This window comes from Ixodes scapularis, unplaced genomic scaffold (assembly GCF_016920785.2).
Source record: "Ixodes scapularis isolate PalLabHiFi unplaced genomic scaffold, ASM1692078v2 PGA_scaffold13__105_contigs__length_92229423, whole genome shotgun sequence".
NCBI classification, from domain to species: domain Eukaryota; kingdom Metazoa; phylum Arthropoda; class Arachnida; order Ixodida; family Ixodidae; genus Ixodes; species Ixodes scapularis.
The window spans coordinates 82,194,150-82,209,164 of NW_024609839.1; the positions used below are offsets into that span (position 1 = coordinate 82,194,150).

A 15,015-nucleotide genomic window follows, 5' to 3' on the forward strand; every position below is an offset into this window, starting at 1 on the left:
TAAAAAATAAACAACGCCGTAACTGATCAAATATTTTATCGGCCTGACTGAGAAATGTTCCAAGCTATATATAGCTGGTACGTACGAATTATTCGGGATATTTGATCTTATAATCGAGCGCAGGGGGAAAAAAATGCACTCACTTTTTTTTTCCATAGAAGTTAATTACCGGAAGTCAATTTTCGACTGGCTGCTGTCTGGTTACATTTGCGGCAGCACACTAGCGCCAGTTGAACCTTTAGCGCACATTATAATGCGCGGCTTCACCGTTGCTTACTATGCCCAGTAGCTTCTGCGAAATATCGCGCGTGTGCGTTCGCAGCCCAGTGACTAAGCACATTTTGTCTGGGTTAAACTTACGCCACCTAAGATAGCCAAAGCACTGGAATTTTGACGTCATCAGATTGAGATCGAGCGAAGACGCTGATTGGACACGAGCGCTGCGTCTGCGTTCGGCTGTGCCTCGTGTCATAGCCTCCTCTATGCTGAAAAAGCCTATCAGTTCGACGACGGAGCCGCGTATAGAGTACCCGGTCGCAGATTTGGAGCGCGAGGACCTGGTAGCACAGAGCGTTTCTCGGGGAACGTGGACGCCAGCGCACAGCTTTTGCAGCGGCGAGGACCCGAAACACACTTGTTCGCTCGGGAGAAGTATGTTTCGGCGTCTCGCCGCAGCGGGGCGCCAGTCACGTGGCTCTCCTCTCATCCGTTGTCTGACCGCTCCGCCTTTTCCATTTCGGCGGCCGCTTCTCGTGGCGATCTGCCAGGCTATGCTGGTGTACAATCAACGCGTCGAGCGACTATGACGTTCCGTGGAGGTCGTTTGCAGGCCTTTATTGTTCTGGGTGGTGTTGGTTAAACACTGGCTATACTTCGTTTCAGCTTCGGTCCAGACGCAGCCAAAGCTACAAGCGCGAGCTCCGGGCTTTCAGCATCCCTGCCAAGCGCGCGCGCCCGTGCAGTGCAAGCACTGTTCTGGGCCACATGCTCGCGCTTGTAGCATCGGCTGCGTCTGGACCGAAGCTGAAACGAAGTATAGGTATGCAGTAACGTAGAGTACACGTGTTTATTTTCAATTTTTAAGACGTGAATTAACGCATCTTAGTTCATTATTCGACTTATTGTGATGACTAGCCCCCATACTATTCTCGCCTGGCCGTATAACTCACCTGCACAGACCGCATATTGTACGTTTCCCGGTTTTTTTTTTTTTTTTTTTTTTTACAGCAAAGTTGTTAAGAAATTTTTGGAAAAAAAAGCTTTTTTTAACAATTTTGTTGGGGCACGCGTGTAAAAAAATAATTTTACGCAAAAAAAAAATAGAGCAATATTAACGGTGAGAGATTTGTTTGAAATTCTGCACGCGAAGTTCATGACGTTATTGGTCATTCCAGAATGACCATCTCGGTCATGAAGGCGCCCCACGCTCCACGCGCCCGAAATGCCGAGAGAGAAAACAAGTGGAAAGGAGGTGACTGCCGGCTAAATCGCGTCTCGCGCAATCAATTTTTTCGACACGCGTGTCCTAACCAAACTGTTAAAAAAAGAAAAAAAAAATTATGGGTTTTTTTTAAGGGCTAGTTTCCTCACGATCGTGTCTGTCAACAAACAAATGATGACACAGGACTCTGGACAGCTACCGCCGTCGCTCATAGATGGCGGCAGCCTTTCGAACCTTTCCTCTCTGGCTTGCCGACTTGCGGCCGGCCATTACTTCATTCCCACCATAATACAGCTTCGCTGGTCTTCCTTTTTCACCAAAGTAAAGAGGCTAAAAGATTTCTTTTTAATAAGACATCGATTTTTAGTTGTTTTTTGCTTCCAGCGCGAGCTTTCTACCTCCACTAACACTTCAGGGTCTCGCGATCGTCGAGCTTGCACTCTCAACCAAAGCACTACGGAAGGCAGCGAGCGCGTGCTAGACTTCGGTCATCGGGAAGACACGTCTTGTCGTTTTCGTTCTGTCAGAGACCAGAGTAAAAAGCGCGTCGGCATCCTCGCAGCGACATTACGTTCGAAATTCAATTAGCCGCAATGCTTGTTTAAACCGTGTGGCTGTTGCTTCTGCTATGTTCTAAGACAATTGCAATAGGCAGGTCGGCGCAGCTAACATACAGATAACCATCTCTTCTGAACAGTGATCAACGACATGATAATCATCTACAATGATATGTGATAATCATCTCTGTTGATTAATGACGTGGTAATCGTCTTTGTTGATCAATGACGCACGATAATCATCTCACCTGATCGATATACATTTCCGGAAAATCCCACAAGGCCTCTCGTCAATCGCACATTGCACCGCGCGGCGCTGGGAATTGTGGGGCCGTTCCGATGTATGCTCGGGCCGGCTCTCGCGGTCCGCGCGCATCCTGGAAGTGGCTCAGTTCCATCTCTCTTACCACTGCGAGTTCAGAACACAAGGAAAGCAGAGCGAACTGATCACAAAGCCGATAAGTACCCCGTTTTGTTATCGTCTAGCCTTCTTTTTGCGTTCTGAAATCGCGAAAGTGCTAATCGAACACGAACCGCTCCTTCTATTTATGTGCACTCCCACCCGCGCCGTACGTCGGAATTGCTGTAGTGCGTCGAAAAGACGATGGGAGGCGCTGCGTGTTTCCGGAATGGTCTATTGATTGAGTGATGACTTCCGCAGATCCCAGGCGTCGGCGTGGAACCGTCCGCACGCAAAGCAGACGACACGCAGAAACAAGCCGACGACCCTCCGCGCAAGAGATCCAAAGTCGCCGCGTCCTCTTGAAAATAAATGCGGCGAAAGCAAACCCACCGGCTCATCTTTACTGGAATAAAACCATGTTGCTGCGGGATTCGGCTTTCACCCTTTCGTCGGTCGAGATCCTGCCGGTGAAGCGGTATTGAACAACATCAACAACACAACATTCTGCACTACGGCTTTCTCTCTAGGTGCTGGTGTTGGTGTCTTGGGTAGTTTCATCGCCGGGAAGAACGGCGAAATCAACCTCGAACACAAGTCTCATACCTTGTAAAAGCAGGTGTCACCGAATATGCTTGCGACTAGGAATTGCGGTGTGGTAGACAGCCTTAGAAATTGTTGAATGCCTCGCCAAACTGCATTGTCCTCAGTCTAACTTTGATGCCGGGGTCGCGCTGCTCATCCATCATACGAAAGACAGTCTGCCAACACGAGTCACAGCAACATCCGTGGTTCGAATGCCTCGCGCCCAAGTTTCCTCTTCGAACTCGTTGCCATGCGGCATTCGAAGTGCGAATCTCGCGGTGGCTCGCGTTCAAATCTGTATGCAGACTGTCCTTTGTATGACGTATTAACAGTAATGGCGGCTTAAAGCGTGGGTCTGTAGAATGAATACCCCTTAGTTGCTCTTCCCCAAACGAAAGATGCACATTGTCGTCCGGCGAGTCCTGCTCCACTTGCTGGGCACAATGGAAGCTTGAGAAGCAACACTCGACCCTCCACCTATAGCTTAGCTCTCTTCAGAACCGACGTCACAAACGCCTGTGACGACTTTCTTGCTAAAAAAACTAAATAAACAGGGTCAGAATACAGGCAAATGAGCGCAATTCTTACGGCCACAGCCATTGTCTTCGAGACCAAGTGACACAATTGACCCATTTAGGCTAACGCGTGGGGCTTTCCTGTTCTAGCCGGTCACTATCTCGAGGAACGCTTCGAATAGAACTAGCGGACTCCTGGGCCGGCAGCAGAGACGCTGACGTTGTGGTCCTCGTACGGAGCTGGAGCGATAGTAACGTCACTGCGAGCCGCCGTCAGTCGCAGCTTGGTGGGGCCGGGGCTGGCTATCGGCAGCGCCGATAACTAAGCAACAATAGGACGCACGCTGTCTCTTCGGGCGAAAACATCTGATCCTGACAAAAGACAGCGGGAGCAGCGCCACTTATCACCGGCTACATCAAACCTCGTGGAAAGTTGCCCTCGCCCACTCTACTCATGGACTCGGTAGGAACCGATCGCGAGAGACAGCGAAGAGAAAGTATCTCTTGGTCGTGCACGCCATCCAGTTGTCCTGTTGTCGGGTTTCCCGATATCCGTACCAAACACGGCACCGTCTTCTGCTGGTTGTGTCTGGGGTACACGTGACGCTGGTTAGTTCAGGGACATCGACGGGACGGTCGCCGAATCGAGTTCTCCAGCTTTTTTTTGTTCGATCTCCCCTCCCGGGACAAGTTACAACTGTGAGACAGCTTGTTTACCTACTATAAGATATCAAATTGTCCCGTTGGCTCGCTCCCATGGGGACCAGAAGCCGACAAGACATGTCTGCACTTGTCCCACGTGAGTGTTTTCTTACCTAGTCCAGGAAGGCCGGTGTCCTCTGGTCACGCAAGAAAAGACTCAAAAAGGGTGACCGCAATAGAGATCTTGTCTGCTCCTCTCGTTCAAGCCAACCAAGGTGAACTGTGGACCCGTGCCCAGCTTGAGCATCCCCTGCCATAATCAGACCGACGTCCTGCTTGTAGCGAGCGGAGGAGGACCATGTCCGTGAAAGGCCGTCGGCGCCCGGTTTAGAAACTGGCTTCGACAACAGCGCGCTGTTGCGGCAGCATATCGGAGTTTCTGGAGATGGGAGATCCAACCGAGAATCGTGATGGAGGAGTCGACAGACTTTGCGTGCCGGACGAAACGAGTCCTCTGCTCGCGTTCGTCGGGCCCTTGCGTACTCGTCGATGTTCGTCGCTGGGGAGTCGCGACGACTACGCCGAGTGCAACGACCTCGCCGATGTGGAGGCGCCCTCGGAGGACAAGTCCTTTGCCGCAGTGTCCGCAGTCTGGTTGAAGAAACTCAAGATATTCCTTCTGTGCGCCGTCGTCGTCTTCGCCGTGGTGAGTACATGCAACGCCGCGCACCAACCTTCCGGTGGTGGCCGCATTCTGATTTTAGATGAATTAAATCAGCATTGACACAGATTCGAATGAACTACTGCTGCCTTCGTCACAGCAGGTCATATTCTCTTGCAGTTAAGATTTCACCTAGCTGTTACTTCTGAAGTATTTTAAAAGCACGTTCAGCGGTTTATCGAAAGTTGCAATATTGATGTCACTGACACGTTCGAAGATGATGGGTTTATTTGTTAATTTTGCACGCGGTAACAGCATTGTCTGACTAATGGCTTACGAAACCGGGACCAGTTATCGTGGACAGTGCATGCCTGTTTTCTGCATCTGTCCAAGCAGGCGTATTGCATACATTGATATCAACTTAAATCAGTACAAAAAGAACAAGTAACAGATCAATATTATTACAAACAGCGGACTCCGATTGGAAGGATAGTAGGTAGATATCAACGCAGCTAGCATTGAGGTCCACCCACTATTCTTCGAATCAGAGCCAATCAGAGCTCCGCGTTCTGACGTCACTGCGACCCCTGTTGATGAAGCAGACGAACTTGCGCTCAGCATACCTCGGAAGTGTTGCACGCATGTCCTCCGGAATCTTACCGTGCAATTTAGTTTTAGTCGGAAGCGAAAATGCGGAACTCTTGAGATGAATAATATTTTGTTCGTGGTATTAGCTCACCGCGTGGACTCATCCTTTAGGATGAGTCTTCATAATTTGGAGCATGCAAGCCGTTTGACGGCCTCGCTCGGGAACAGACACAGTTGGGTTACGATGAGACATCGATGCTTGCGTCATTTCTGGAAATGCCCTCTCTCGCAGAAAGAGAGGAGTAAAGTTCCGGAAGACGCAGAATCTACTGTTTGTCGGCCTTATCTCTGTGACGTCAACTTCCAAGACGCGCCAGAGATTTCCCGAAATGATTACATCATGGGCTTCTTCTGTCCACCCTTCTCGAAGCCTGCTCGAACGGCGCGGCCCAGCGGAAAGTAAAGTGTACATAGAGAATTTTAGTATATAGACCCTTTCCTCAAGGGCGCCGCCTACTTGAATTGTCGTCACTTCCAGTATGGGCGAAAATATTGTTTTGCCGTCGCCATGCCAATAGAAAGCATTTAGGAGAAAAGCGTAACCGTCAAACATTCTCGTTTTGCGTCCCCTCAATTTTTTTACTATTTGCAGGTTGAAACGTTTCGGCATATTTTCGTCGCCCATACCGGATATGCCTACTTGGCGGTCGGGGCGAGAGTAAGCCGAAAAGGTCTATAGATTGTTCCGATGACTCCGATAACGATGCTCGATACTCCGGCCATCGCCTTTGCGCATACAGCGTATCGTTATCGGGGGTATCGGAACGATCTACTAAAACTTCAATGAGAACAGAAAGCCGGAGTCATTCTGTTACACATCATGCAAAAGACACGGTGTTTGCCGCCGACGTGATGACGTCACTAGGGAGTTTTAGAAAACCGTTTCTGCGCGTCCGATGCGGTACGATTGGCCCTCCGGTACCAACTGCGCATGCGCGTGTATCATGCGGACGCTTTAAAGAGGAGGACACAGACTAGAGCACTATATAGCTCCTACGGAGCAGAGTAGCGCAATCCTTTGATCCGCGTGTTTCGCCGACAACCGAAGGCCGACAGACCACTTCGGCGCGTGTCACGTGGTACTCAGTGTTCCAAAAGGCGGCCCGCTCTATGGGAGAATACATGGAGATCGACTCAATACGGCTGATTAAAAAATAAACGCCGAGTTCACACTTTTCGAAACTAGTCTATCGTGAAGTTGGTGAAGCATTAAACACTTTATCAAAGTTTTAATAATGGTGGAAGCTTGTGAAAATTGCGAGAAGGCAATTTCCAGGGCAATGGCGTTTGAAGCAGACGATTTTTGTGCGCAGCGGAGATGAACTTTCGGGGTTGGCCGGAGCGGGTCACGTGGACGGTGCGACGTCGCTGTGACGTCGCCGCGTCGTCTGTTGCATGATGCCGTTCAGGCAATTTAAAAAAAAAAAAAAAAAACTTACGTCCTTAAATGGCTCGAAACTTAGCGCAAATTATTCTAAAACGTTCCTTCATTATGTCAAAAACCATTGACGTTCCGTACATCCCCCCAATATTGAAGAAACAATGATTTTCTCACGTTCCCCATGCATTTCTGATCGGAGTTGGAACCCCCGGGCGTTCGCCGCTAGTCGCCGAGAGATGGCGTTCTCGATTGCGCTACTCTGCTCCGAAGGAGCTATATAGTGCTCTAACACGGACAAGCGTTTGTCCGGGACAAACGCTCGTCCGTGTCCTCTTCAAAATGTCCGTCTCTTTTGTGCACGTACAAGTTTCCCCAGCGTCACGCGTCGACTAACCCAACGAATCTTGACGAATGAAAAAGGGAACAGTCATGGACACTATTAGCCCGAACGGAACGGCAAACCTCAGTGCGCGCGCTCACCTAGCCCCGATGCAGCACTGGTGCATTCTTGGCGTCTCATGACGTCACAGATTGCGACGTCTACGTCATATATGACGCCATGTACACCTATTTTGTATGACCTTTACACAGGGTGCTTCAGGTAACTTGTGTCACGACTGCTGCACACGTGTGTCGAACCAGGGAGGTGTTTTTGCGGTCCTATTGAACGAGTCAATATATTTTTGCGACATGCCAAACTGGCTAATAAATGCATATTAATTAGTTCAAATATTAATTTGCGCGCATACCCTACAATATAAAAGTTGTAAAGCGTGTTTTTTTTTTCCAACTTAAAAAATAAAAGCGATGATTAAAAGAATAATTAAATACACGTGTTTAAAGACTGCTGCTCGCTGTTCGCCAACGGGTTGTCAAGTGGGGTTCACTTTTGTAAATCTCGCAAGTCCTTTTTTCTCCCCTTTTTTTAGTTTGCAAAAGATTACACGCAAAGGATATTGCCTCGATGGAAACTGGATGATCCTCAACGCGCTCTGCAACTTTTGTACTGGAGGGTTTCTGCAGTTTTGCCAGGGATGGGCAAAATACATGCAAATATGTATCGAAATACAAATACAAAATACATCGTCAAAACTGTATTTAATTACAAATCTAATTACATTTCCAAAAAAGCATTGAAGTACAAGATACGAATACAACCAAATGTATTTGGTCTCCTCCAAATACTTTTCCAAATACATTCCTCAAAATTTCCGTCAGCGACTTCAGGGCACCTGCAACGGGTTTCTGGGTATCTCATTTTAATTTTGCATCGCACACTCGGGAGTTAGTGTGCGAGGCTGTAGTAACTTAATAGAAATATAAACAAAAAAAATAAAAAATAATGTAATCAGCTTGGACGTAATAGGTGAAAAAAGTACAGAGCTTCAAGCAGCTTTTTTTGTCGATTACATTTTGGTATAGACCATTCCATTTAGCGCTCTCTAGGCGGCACCATTTTGTTCGACCGCAGCGCCCTCTCCATACATCCGGGAAATTCAGCGGGTTCGGCGGGGTAAAACGAGAGAGAGGGCACGCGCCCGACTCCGCTAGCAGACGACAAACCGGGAGGTTGCCGTTCTCCATCTTTGGGCTGTATCGGCGGGCTGTACGGAACATCGAACTCTCGTTCGTGGCTGCCGTTGTGAAGTGGTTCGCGTTCTTAGAATAGTTATGGCTACTCCAAAATCATCCTATAGCTCTCTGTTGTTCTATTTCTGTAAATGAAAAACTAGCATATCTTTTTTCCGTTACTTAAATAGCAGTTGAGTCAGCCGGCAGTACTAGCCTCAACTACTGCGTGTATTGCGGCAGGAGAGCACGTTTTTATTTATTATTTCAGACTTCCACTCATGGTCGCTAAAGGCCTACACCAGTACGAACTTTGCATAGTAAAAAAAGTACAGCAACCGGATTTACTTTTCGCTAGAGAGACCGGCCGATCTGACACAGTTTTCCCTATTTTTTTTTTATTTGCACGCAGGTAATAGCGCAATTGGACCCTGTGAGTCTTTTTATCGAGCATTGTATTACACGACAACTGGCATACCAAAATCTGCGTATCTGCGCTTAAGAGTTCCAAATTGACGCGATTTTAAACACAGTTTGCACGTCAGCCGGACGCTAGCTACAGCCCAGTCGGCGGAGCAGACGACATCGGAGTGCATTTTTTTCTCTTTTACCCTCTCTGCTAAAACCCTAATGGAACGGTCTATAGACCAACAAAGAACCGAGACGACCAAGACGCGCAGCACTAGCTAGAGAATTTTTTATTGTTGCAACTCGCACCAGTCACGAAAATCTGGACGACCCGCGCATTGAGAATGTTGCAGGCAAAAATATGGATGGAAATCAGGCTGGAAAGCATCACAAGTTGTCACAGGCACTTATTTAGCCAGTCTGCCTGTGAACGTCGATTTCGTCACTATTCTTGCCCTGGACTAGCACCGTAACCACAAAGACACTAAACGCTTGTGCTTGATTGAAACACACTGCATTCGGTGCAGAACGTAGTTTTGTTCCTGCTCTGGACAGTGGCAATAAATTTGAAGGATGTATTTTCGCCCACAAAATTATATTTAATCACAATTGTATTTGAAATACCCACGTTTTAGTATTTAAATACACACGTCAAATACATTACTCAATTTATAATTAAATACAAATGCAAAATACACAAAGTATTTGAAATACGTATTTCAAATACTTGTATTTGAAATACTGCCCATCCCCGAGTTTTGCCAACCCATCTGAAAATCTGTTAACACATTTTATCGTGCTTTTCTTGTTCCAGTTTGTGTTGTTTTCTTTCTGTGTTTTGCTAGAAAGTGTATATATCCATGCCTATCATAATCCCATGAGGGACTGATAGTATTTTGAAATAAATAAAAATTAAATTTAAATATTTTGCTAATTAATCTGCGTTAATGAGCTAGCTTGACTAGCTCAATAGGATTGTGAACAATACTGCTTGGGTTTGACGCGTGTGGCGTGGTGCAGCTTTTTGAAGGATGAGATGCTTTTTTACAATCCCAAAATTTTACCCGTCCGCCTCTCCGTTCGTCTGAGCGTTTCCCGCTGAATTTAGCCGAGACCCAAGCAGCAGTTTAATTTCCCGCCAAGTTTGGTGGGGCAATTGATCTCACGTGATCTACACACCAATTCAGTTTCCCGGCTAAATTTTGCGGGAAAATTGATGGCGCGTGACCAAACGTCACGTGACCTATACATGGTTTCCCCGCAAAATTTGGCGGGAAAATTGACGTCACGTGACCCTTCCCCGCCATGGCTGTTTAATTTCTTCTAAACAAATCTGAGCAGTCGCTCCTTTAATACTGCATTTAATGCACTACGGAAATTTAAAGATGAAGGTCACTGCCACCTTTCTTTAGGTCTTGCCAGAACACGTACCCTGTATGTGATTTTTATAGGTCCCATATCTCGGAGTTGCCCATATATGGCAAAGCAAAAAAATTTAGCGCGCGAGATTCCGCTTCGTGATTGATTGACAAAAATGCAGAGCGGCTAATCTAGCATATCCCCCGTCCTTCCGTCATCCATAACATTCAATAATCACTCGGGTGAAATTTCGTACTAAAATTTTATATATTGCCATATAGGAAAACTCCGTAACAAAAGCCATATTAAAAAAATGAAAGAAAAAGAAGTGAATGACGAACAAACACTATAGTCGGATGCAACCTAAGAACAATCTTTTAGCTCCACCCACAAGCGCATTGCGCCCATGTGAAGTGCCTCCGCCGTCGAGAAAGTAGTTCGCTAGCAACGTTGCTTTTTCTTCCTCCAGGAAACGTGTCTTAAACTACTACAATATTTATTTAATTCATTCAGGACATTTAAATAAGTTAGAATACGTTTTTGTCAACGAAATAGCTGTTTAGTAAAGAAAGAAAGTCATGTCCAATGTACCGTCTTCCCAATTCATTTTCTGTCCAAGATGCTGTGTAACATACCGTCTAACATACCGTCTAACATACCTCTCAGCAGTGCTAAGCCTCGCGCCCGCTTCGAAATTTTCGTTGGCGATAGCGTCGCTGGATTCTCACGTTGTCGCGCAAAAACTGCTGCAAACGCAAGCCGATACCATTAAGATTTCGTGGCGTAACCTCGGGCACGTAAAACACGGTGCAAAAAAGCAGAATAATTGTCACGAGAAACTAGCAGCAGCAGCTCAACATGGCCAGCAGCCATGTTGAGCTTCTTTTTTTTTTTTTTTTTTTTTTTTCAAAAGGATCGCGATTGGTACACGGAATCGTGACGTCATGAAAACGATTGGCTGGCGTTTCTCGGCGTAGGATTACATTTTCCTCTGAGAGGCATTTCCGGTTTTTTCTTAGCTTGCAACCAACTATAGTAAGTAGACATGTAAAGTACACGGTACACCTTATTAATAACCTTGTTGTTAGGCTTGTCGTGTTTGCGAACAGCGTTTGTTTGTTTGTTTGTTGGCTTCTTAAACCGGAGTCACACTGCTCATCAATCATACAAAAGACATTATGTTCGCTGCAAGACATATACACCACCGCAGTGTTTACAAACAAGCCAACTTTTCCCGCACCAAGTGGGAAAAACTGCGCCGCGTGCGCAGAAACTAAAATCGGGAGGAGCGAAGCTTCTGCGCATGCGCACTACCGACAGCAGCGCCGCCGCAGTAGCGTGACGTCAGTGAGTTGAGTTGGTCTCAGGACGCCGCCATGTTCCTCGGTGGGGTGCGCTCTTGGGCGCGGCCATAATCCGATTACGACGCCCTAGCAAGGCTTCGTAATCGGGTTCGTCCAAGCGTACCCCAGCGAAGCAAGATGGCAGCGCCCTGAAGCCGAGATTTGTCTGCTGTCACGCCCCAAACATGTTGGAAGCACGTTTGCTTCACAAACTTGTGTGCTTCCAACATTTCTCCGGGCAGGCTTTTTGTATGATGTGTTTCCAGTGGGACTGCGGTTTTATGGGACTAAGACAAATTGTTCGCCAGTCTGTCGAACAAGCGACTGAATGAGTGACGCCCGGTGTTTTTGTTGTTGTTGTTGTTTTTTCCGCGCAGGTGGTGATGAGCTTCGTACCCGAAGTGTCGGAAACGTGGATAAACATCTCGCTCAACGGGAACGAGTCCTACCGTATCCTTTGGCTTGCGCGTATCGCTTCGTGGACGGGGCGGTCGAAACCGAGACAAGGCTCCCTTTTTTCCATGGCTAAAGAGGTACCATAATTCAACGCGCGCAGTGTTGCATGCTGGGATTTTCGGAAGTGGTCTATTTCGCAGCGCGTAATGGATGACGTTCCCGAGACTTTCCGCAATTGCAGGATAAACTCTGACTTTGTCTCAAAAGTGCGCGCCCTCCAGTAGATGCTGCGTCGATTATCCGAAACCGCCATATTATGCACACAATATGGCGGCCTCGGCACGCACTTTGAGCGTGCATTGGACCCGAGGGATGCGTCAGCGTTCGGAGCGTGCTCGGGACCAAATGTGTTCGACAACGAGCGCTACGTCAGCACTCGGCGTGAACTCGGATCCAATCACACGCTTCGAGCAGGAAGCTATGCCCGAAATATGGCGGCCATCAGTGTTGCTTAATTAACTTTTGAGAGAAAAAAAAATCTTTTATTATTTGAAGACAGGAAAACGTCGAAAACTGTCTCGAACGTGACGTCATTACGACCATGTATTCACCCGTGTACTCGGCGGCTCGGAATGAGCCCGCGCGCCAATCGCTGTTTTCGTTTCTTCGGATATTTCTTATTGTCTTTCTGTCTTTGTTCAGTGCTGCGGTGCGTATCTGAGGGCCCTCAGCAATTGGGGTCATGGTGTTGTTTTTTGTCTGTAGGTGCGCGTTAGCGGAGCTGTGTGACGCTCTTGAAAGCTTGCACTATATCTCGTAAGGTTCTGGCATTTTGCCGCCATGTTGGGCACGCGGGTCATGGTCCAGCAGCTGCTACAAGTCGCGCGATCGTAAACACGTGAGCTGAGAGAAGCGAGAGCGCTCAAAAATAAACAATAGAAAAAAATTACAAACTAAGTTCTTTTTTTTTTTCTTTTTTTTTTTTTTTATAGCTCGACAAAACAAGTGGGCTTGAAGGACAATGGACGCTTAATGCCTGAATCTATCATAACTTTTTTTTTTTTAACTCGTAAAGAAAGGAATGCTCGACGATCGCGCGGGCTAGAGCGGTCCCGTGATTCACACCTGCAGTGCGCAGCACAAGCTCGAGCTTGTGCTGCGCTCTGCAGGTAGCGCTGCAGGTAGCTCTCTGCAGGTAGCGCTACATCCCGCATAGATCTATGCGGGATGCAGCGCTACCTTGCACTAAAGGGTTAGAAGAGAAATTGCTCACAAAAATTTGTGGGCTGATCATTTTATTACACTCTGTGGAGATATTGTTCAACCGTATCCCTGTTCCGTCTCATTTACAACCCAATTTCTCAAGGTGTAACTGGTCTTTACATATGTGGCTCTGATATTAGCCCATGATACAATGATACGGGAGGAAATGGGGGGGGGGGGGGGTATGGTTGGCCTGGCAGAGGTCCCCGCGTGCCAGTCTTCTACCTAACGTCTCCAAATAACGGCGATCATGATGGTGTGGAATGCACGTTGCAGAAGCTTTGTGGAGCCCGGTGACAACGTCGAAGTGGTTGATCTTGGGTCAATGTTGCTGGCTTCCTGAGCATTCTCTCCGGCTTGAACCATCGCAGACTTTGACAAATTCTCGCTCGAGCATTCCCCACCGCTCCCCAGAACGAAGATGCACTGGTTCCGGGAACGGAGAGCCGGATACGCATCGTTGAGTGGCGCGTGCGAACACGTGACCCTCCTCTTCTTTCTCGGCTTCTGATTGGTCTAGAGTTCCTGACGCAACGCGCTCCCGCTACTGCCGCGTCCAAAGTTGAGTCGGTCTCTGCTCCCTTGCGGTGCGTTGCGAGGCGTTCTGTGACGGTTTGCGTCGTACCGCATGCAACCGCTTCTGGCCGCAAGGACGCCGCACCGCACTCAAAAGGGCGATTCACACATCTGCGTCGAGTCCCACCATGTGTAACTGCAACGGCTTGCGACGGGGTAAAAACCAGATTTGCGAGAGCCGACGCAGCTGTCGCCATAGCAACCCTCGCACTTGGTAGATCCAACGCGGAGGAGTGTTCGCTGCTGAGTGCGTGCTGTGAGCTTCCGCAGACCTTTTGCAACGTGCATTCCACACCGTCAAGATTGCCGGTCTTATCAAGCTAATAATGCGAGCTCGTTCTGAGCATGCGCTCTAAACAGCGACCTCTCAAATATGGCGTCCAGTGAATACCCCCCCGTTGTAGTGTTGTAGTGGCCTTATTTCGCGCCACCGAATTTGTTTTTTCTCGGCAAGAAGAAGCAGGATTGGCCATCGGCGTCTCGCCATGACGCCACGCGCAAACCATTATATCTACTCCGTCTCACAAATGTATGCAGTAAAAACGAAGGCCGAACTAAGGGGCATGTTTTTTTTTGTTTTTTTTTTGTGTACGAGATGTGTGCATAAGAGGCACTTCCCAAAGCCACGCGCCCGTGCCAGTGCCTTCGTCCACACTGCAGACGTTTGCGAGATGAAGTATAATAAGTTTGACGCCTTGACCGGAGGGCTCCCAGTGCGCAACCTGAACCAGATCTTGGAGCCGGAGCATCCGGTGATCCGTGTCCGCGCCAAGGGCCCCTTCATCGCCAAAGAGCTGGCCAACCTGACGGGCGTCTGGACGGTGTTCAGCATCGTCGGGGACAGCGGCGACTCCGTGAGGGTGCCCACGGCGCCGCTGCCGCTTCAGCCGCCGCCCCAGCCATTCGAGCACCTCTTCACCATGCCCAAGGACCAGCTCAGAGCGCACAAGTGAGTGGCGCGCCTTTTACCTAACTGGGTATGCAGTCACCCACAGGATGATAACAGTCGTGTAACGGAGTAAGGTTACTATGGTGGCTCTAAGGTGACGATGGTATAGGGTGGAGGAGCTTCTGCTACCACTCTCCCAGCGCGAGCTTCTTAGCATCGACGATGCTTCGGTGTCTCGTGCACCTCGAGTGCGCAGTCAAAGCACGGCGGAAGGCGTAGAGCGCATGTTGGAGGCCAGGCGTTCGAATGACACACCCTGCGACCCTGCTTTCGGGTAAGCGCGTGCTGGCAATAAACGTTCGCCAGATTCCTTTCGCACTGT

At 48.4% G+C, this 15,015-nt stretch overlaps 2 protein-coding genes across 2 annotated transcripts in view; both read left to right on the top strand.

Annotated features, from left to right (window-relative positions):
* The window catches only part of LOC8038839 (exosome complex exonuclease RRP44), a 55,118-nt gene extending 52,332 nt beyond the window's left edge, over positions 1-2,786 (top strand). Inside the window, exon 22 of the mRNA XM_042290000.1 lies at positions 2,660-2,786. Coding sequence (XP_042145934.1) covers positions 2,660-2,764 — 105 coding nt within the window. The 3' untranslated portion in view covers positions 2,765-2,786. The remainder of the gene's footprint in view (positions 1-2,659) is intronic.
* A 971-nt stretch (positions 2,787-3,757) lies between these two features.
* The window catches only part of LOC8038840 (P protein), a 67,350-nt gene continuing 56,092 nt past the window's right edge, over positions 3,758-15,015 (top strand). Inside the window, exons 1-3 of the mRNA XM_042290001.1 lie at positions 3,758-4,846; positions 11,887-11,959; positions 14,459-14,693. Of these exons, the coding sequence (XP_042145935.1) occupies positions 4,586-4,846; positions 11,887-11,959; positions 14,459-14,693 (569 nt within the window). The 5' untranslated portion in view covers positions 3,758-4,585. The remainder of the gene's footprint in view (positions 4,847-11,886; positions 11,960-14,458; positions 14,694-15,015) is intronic.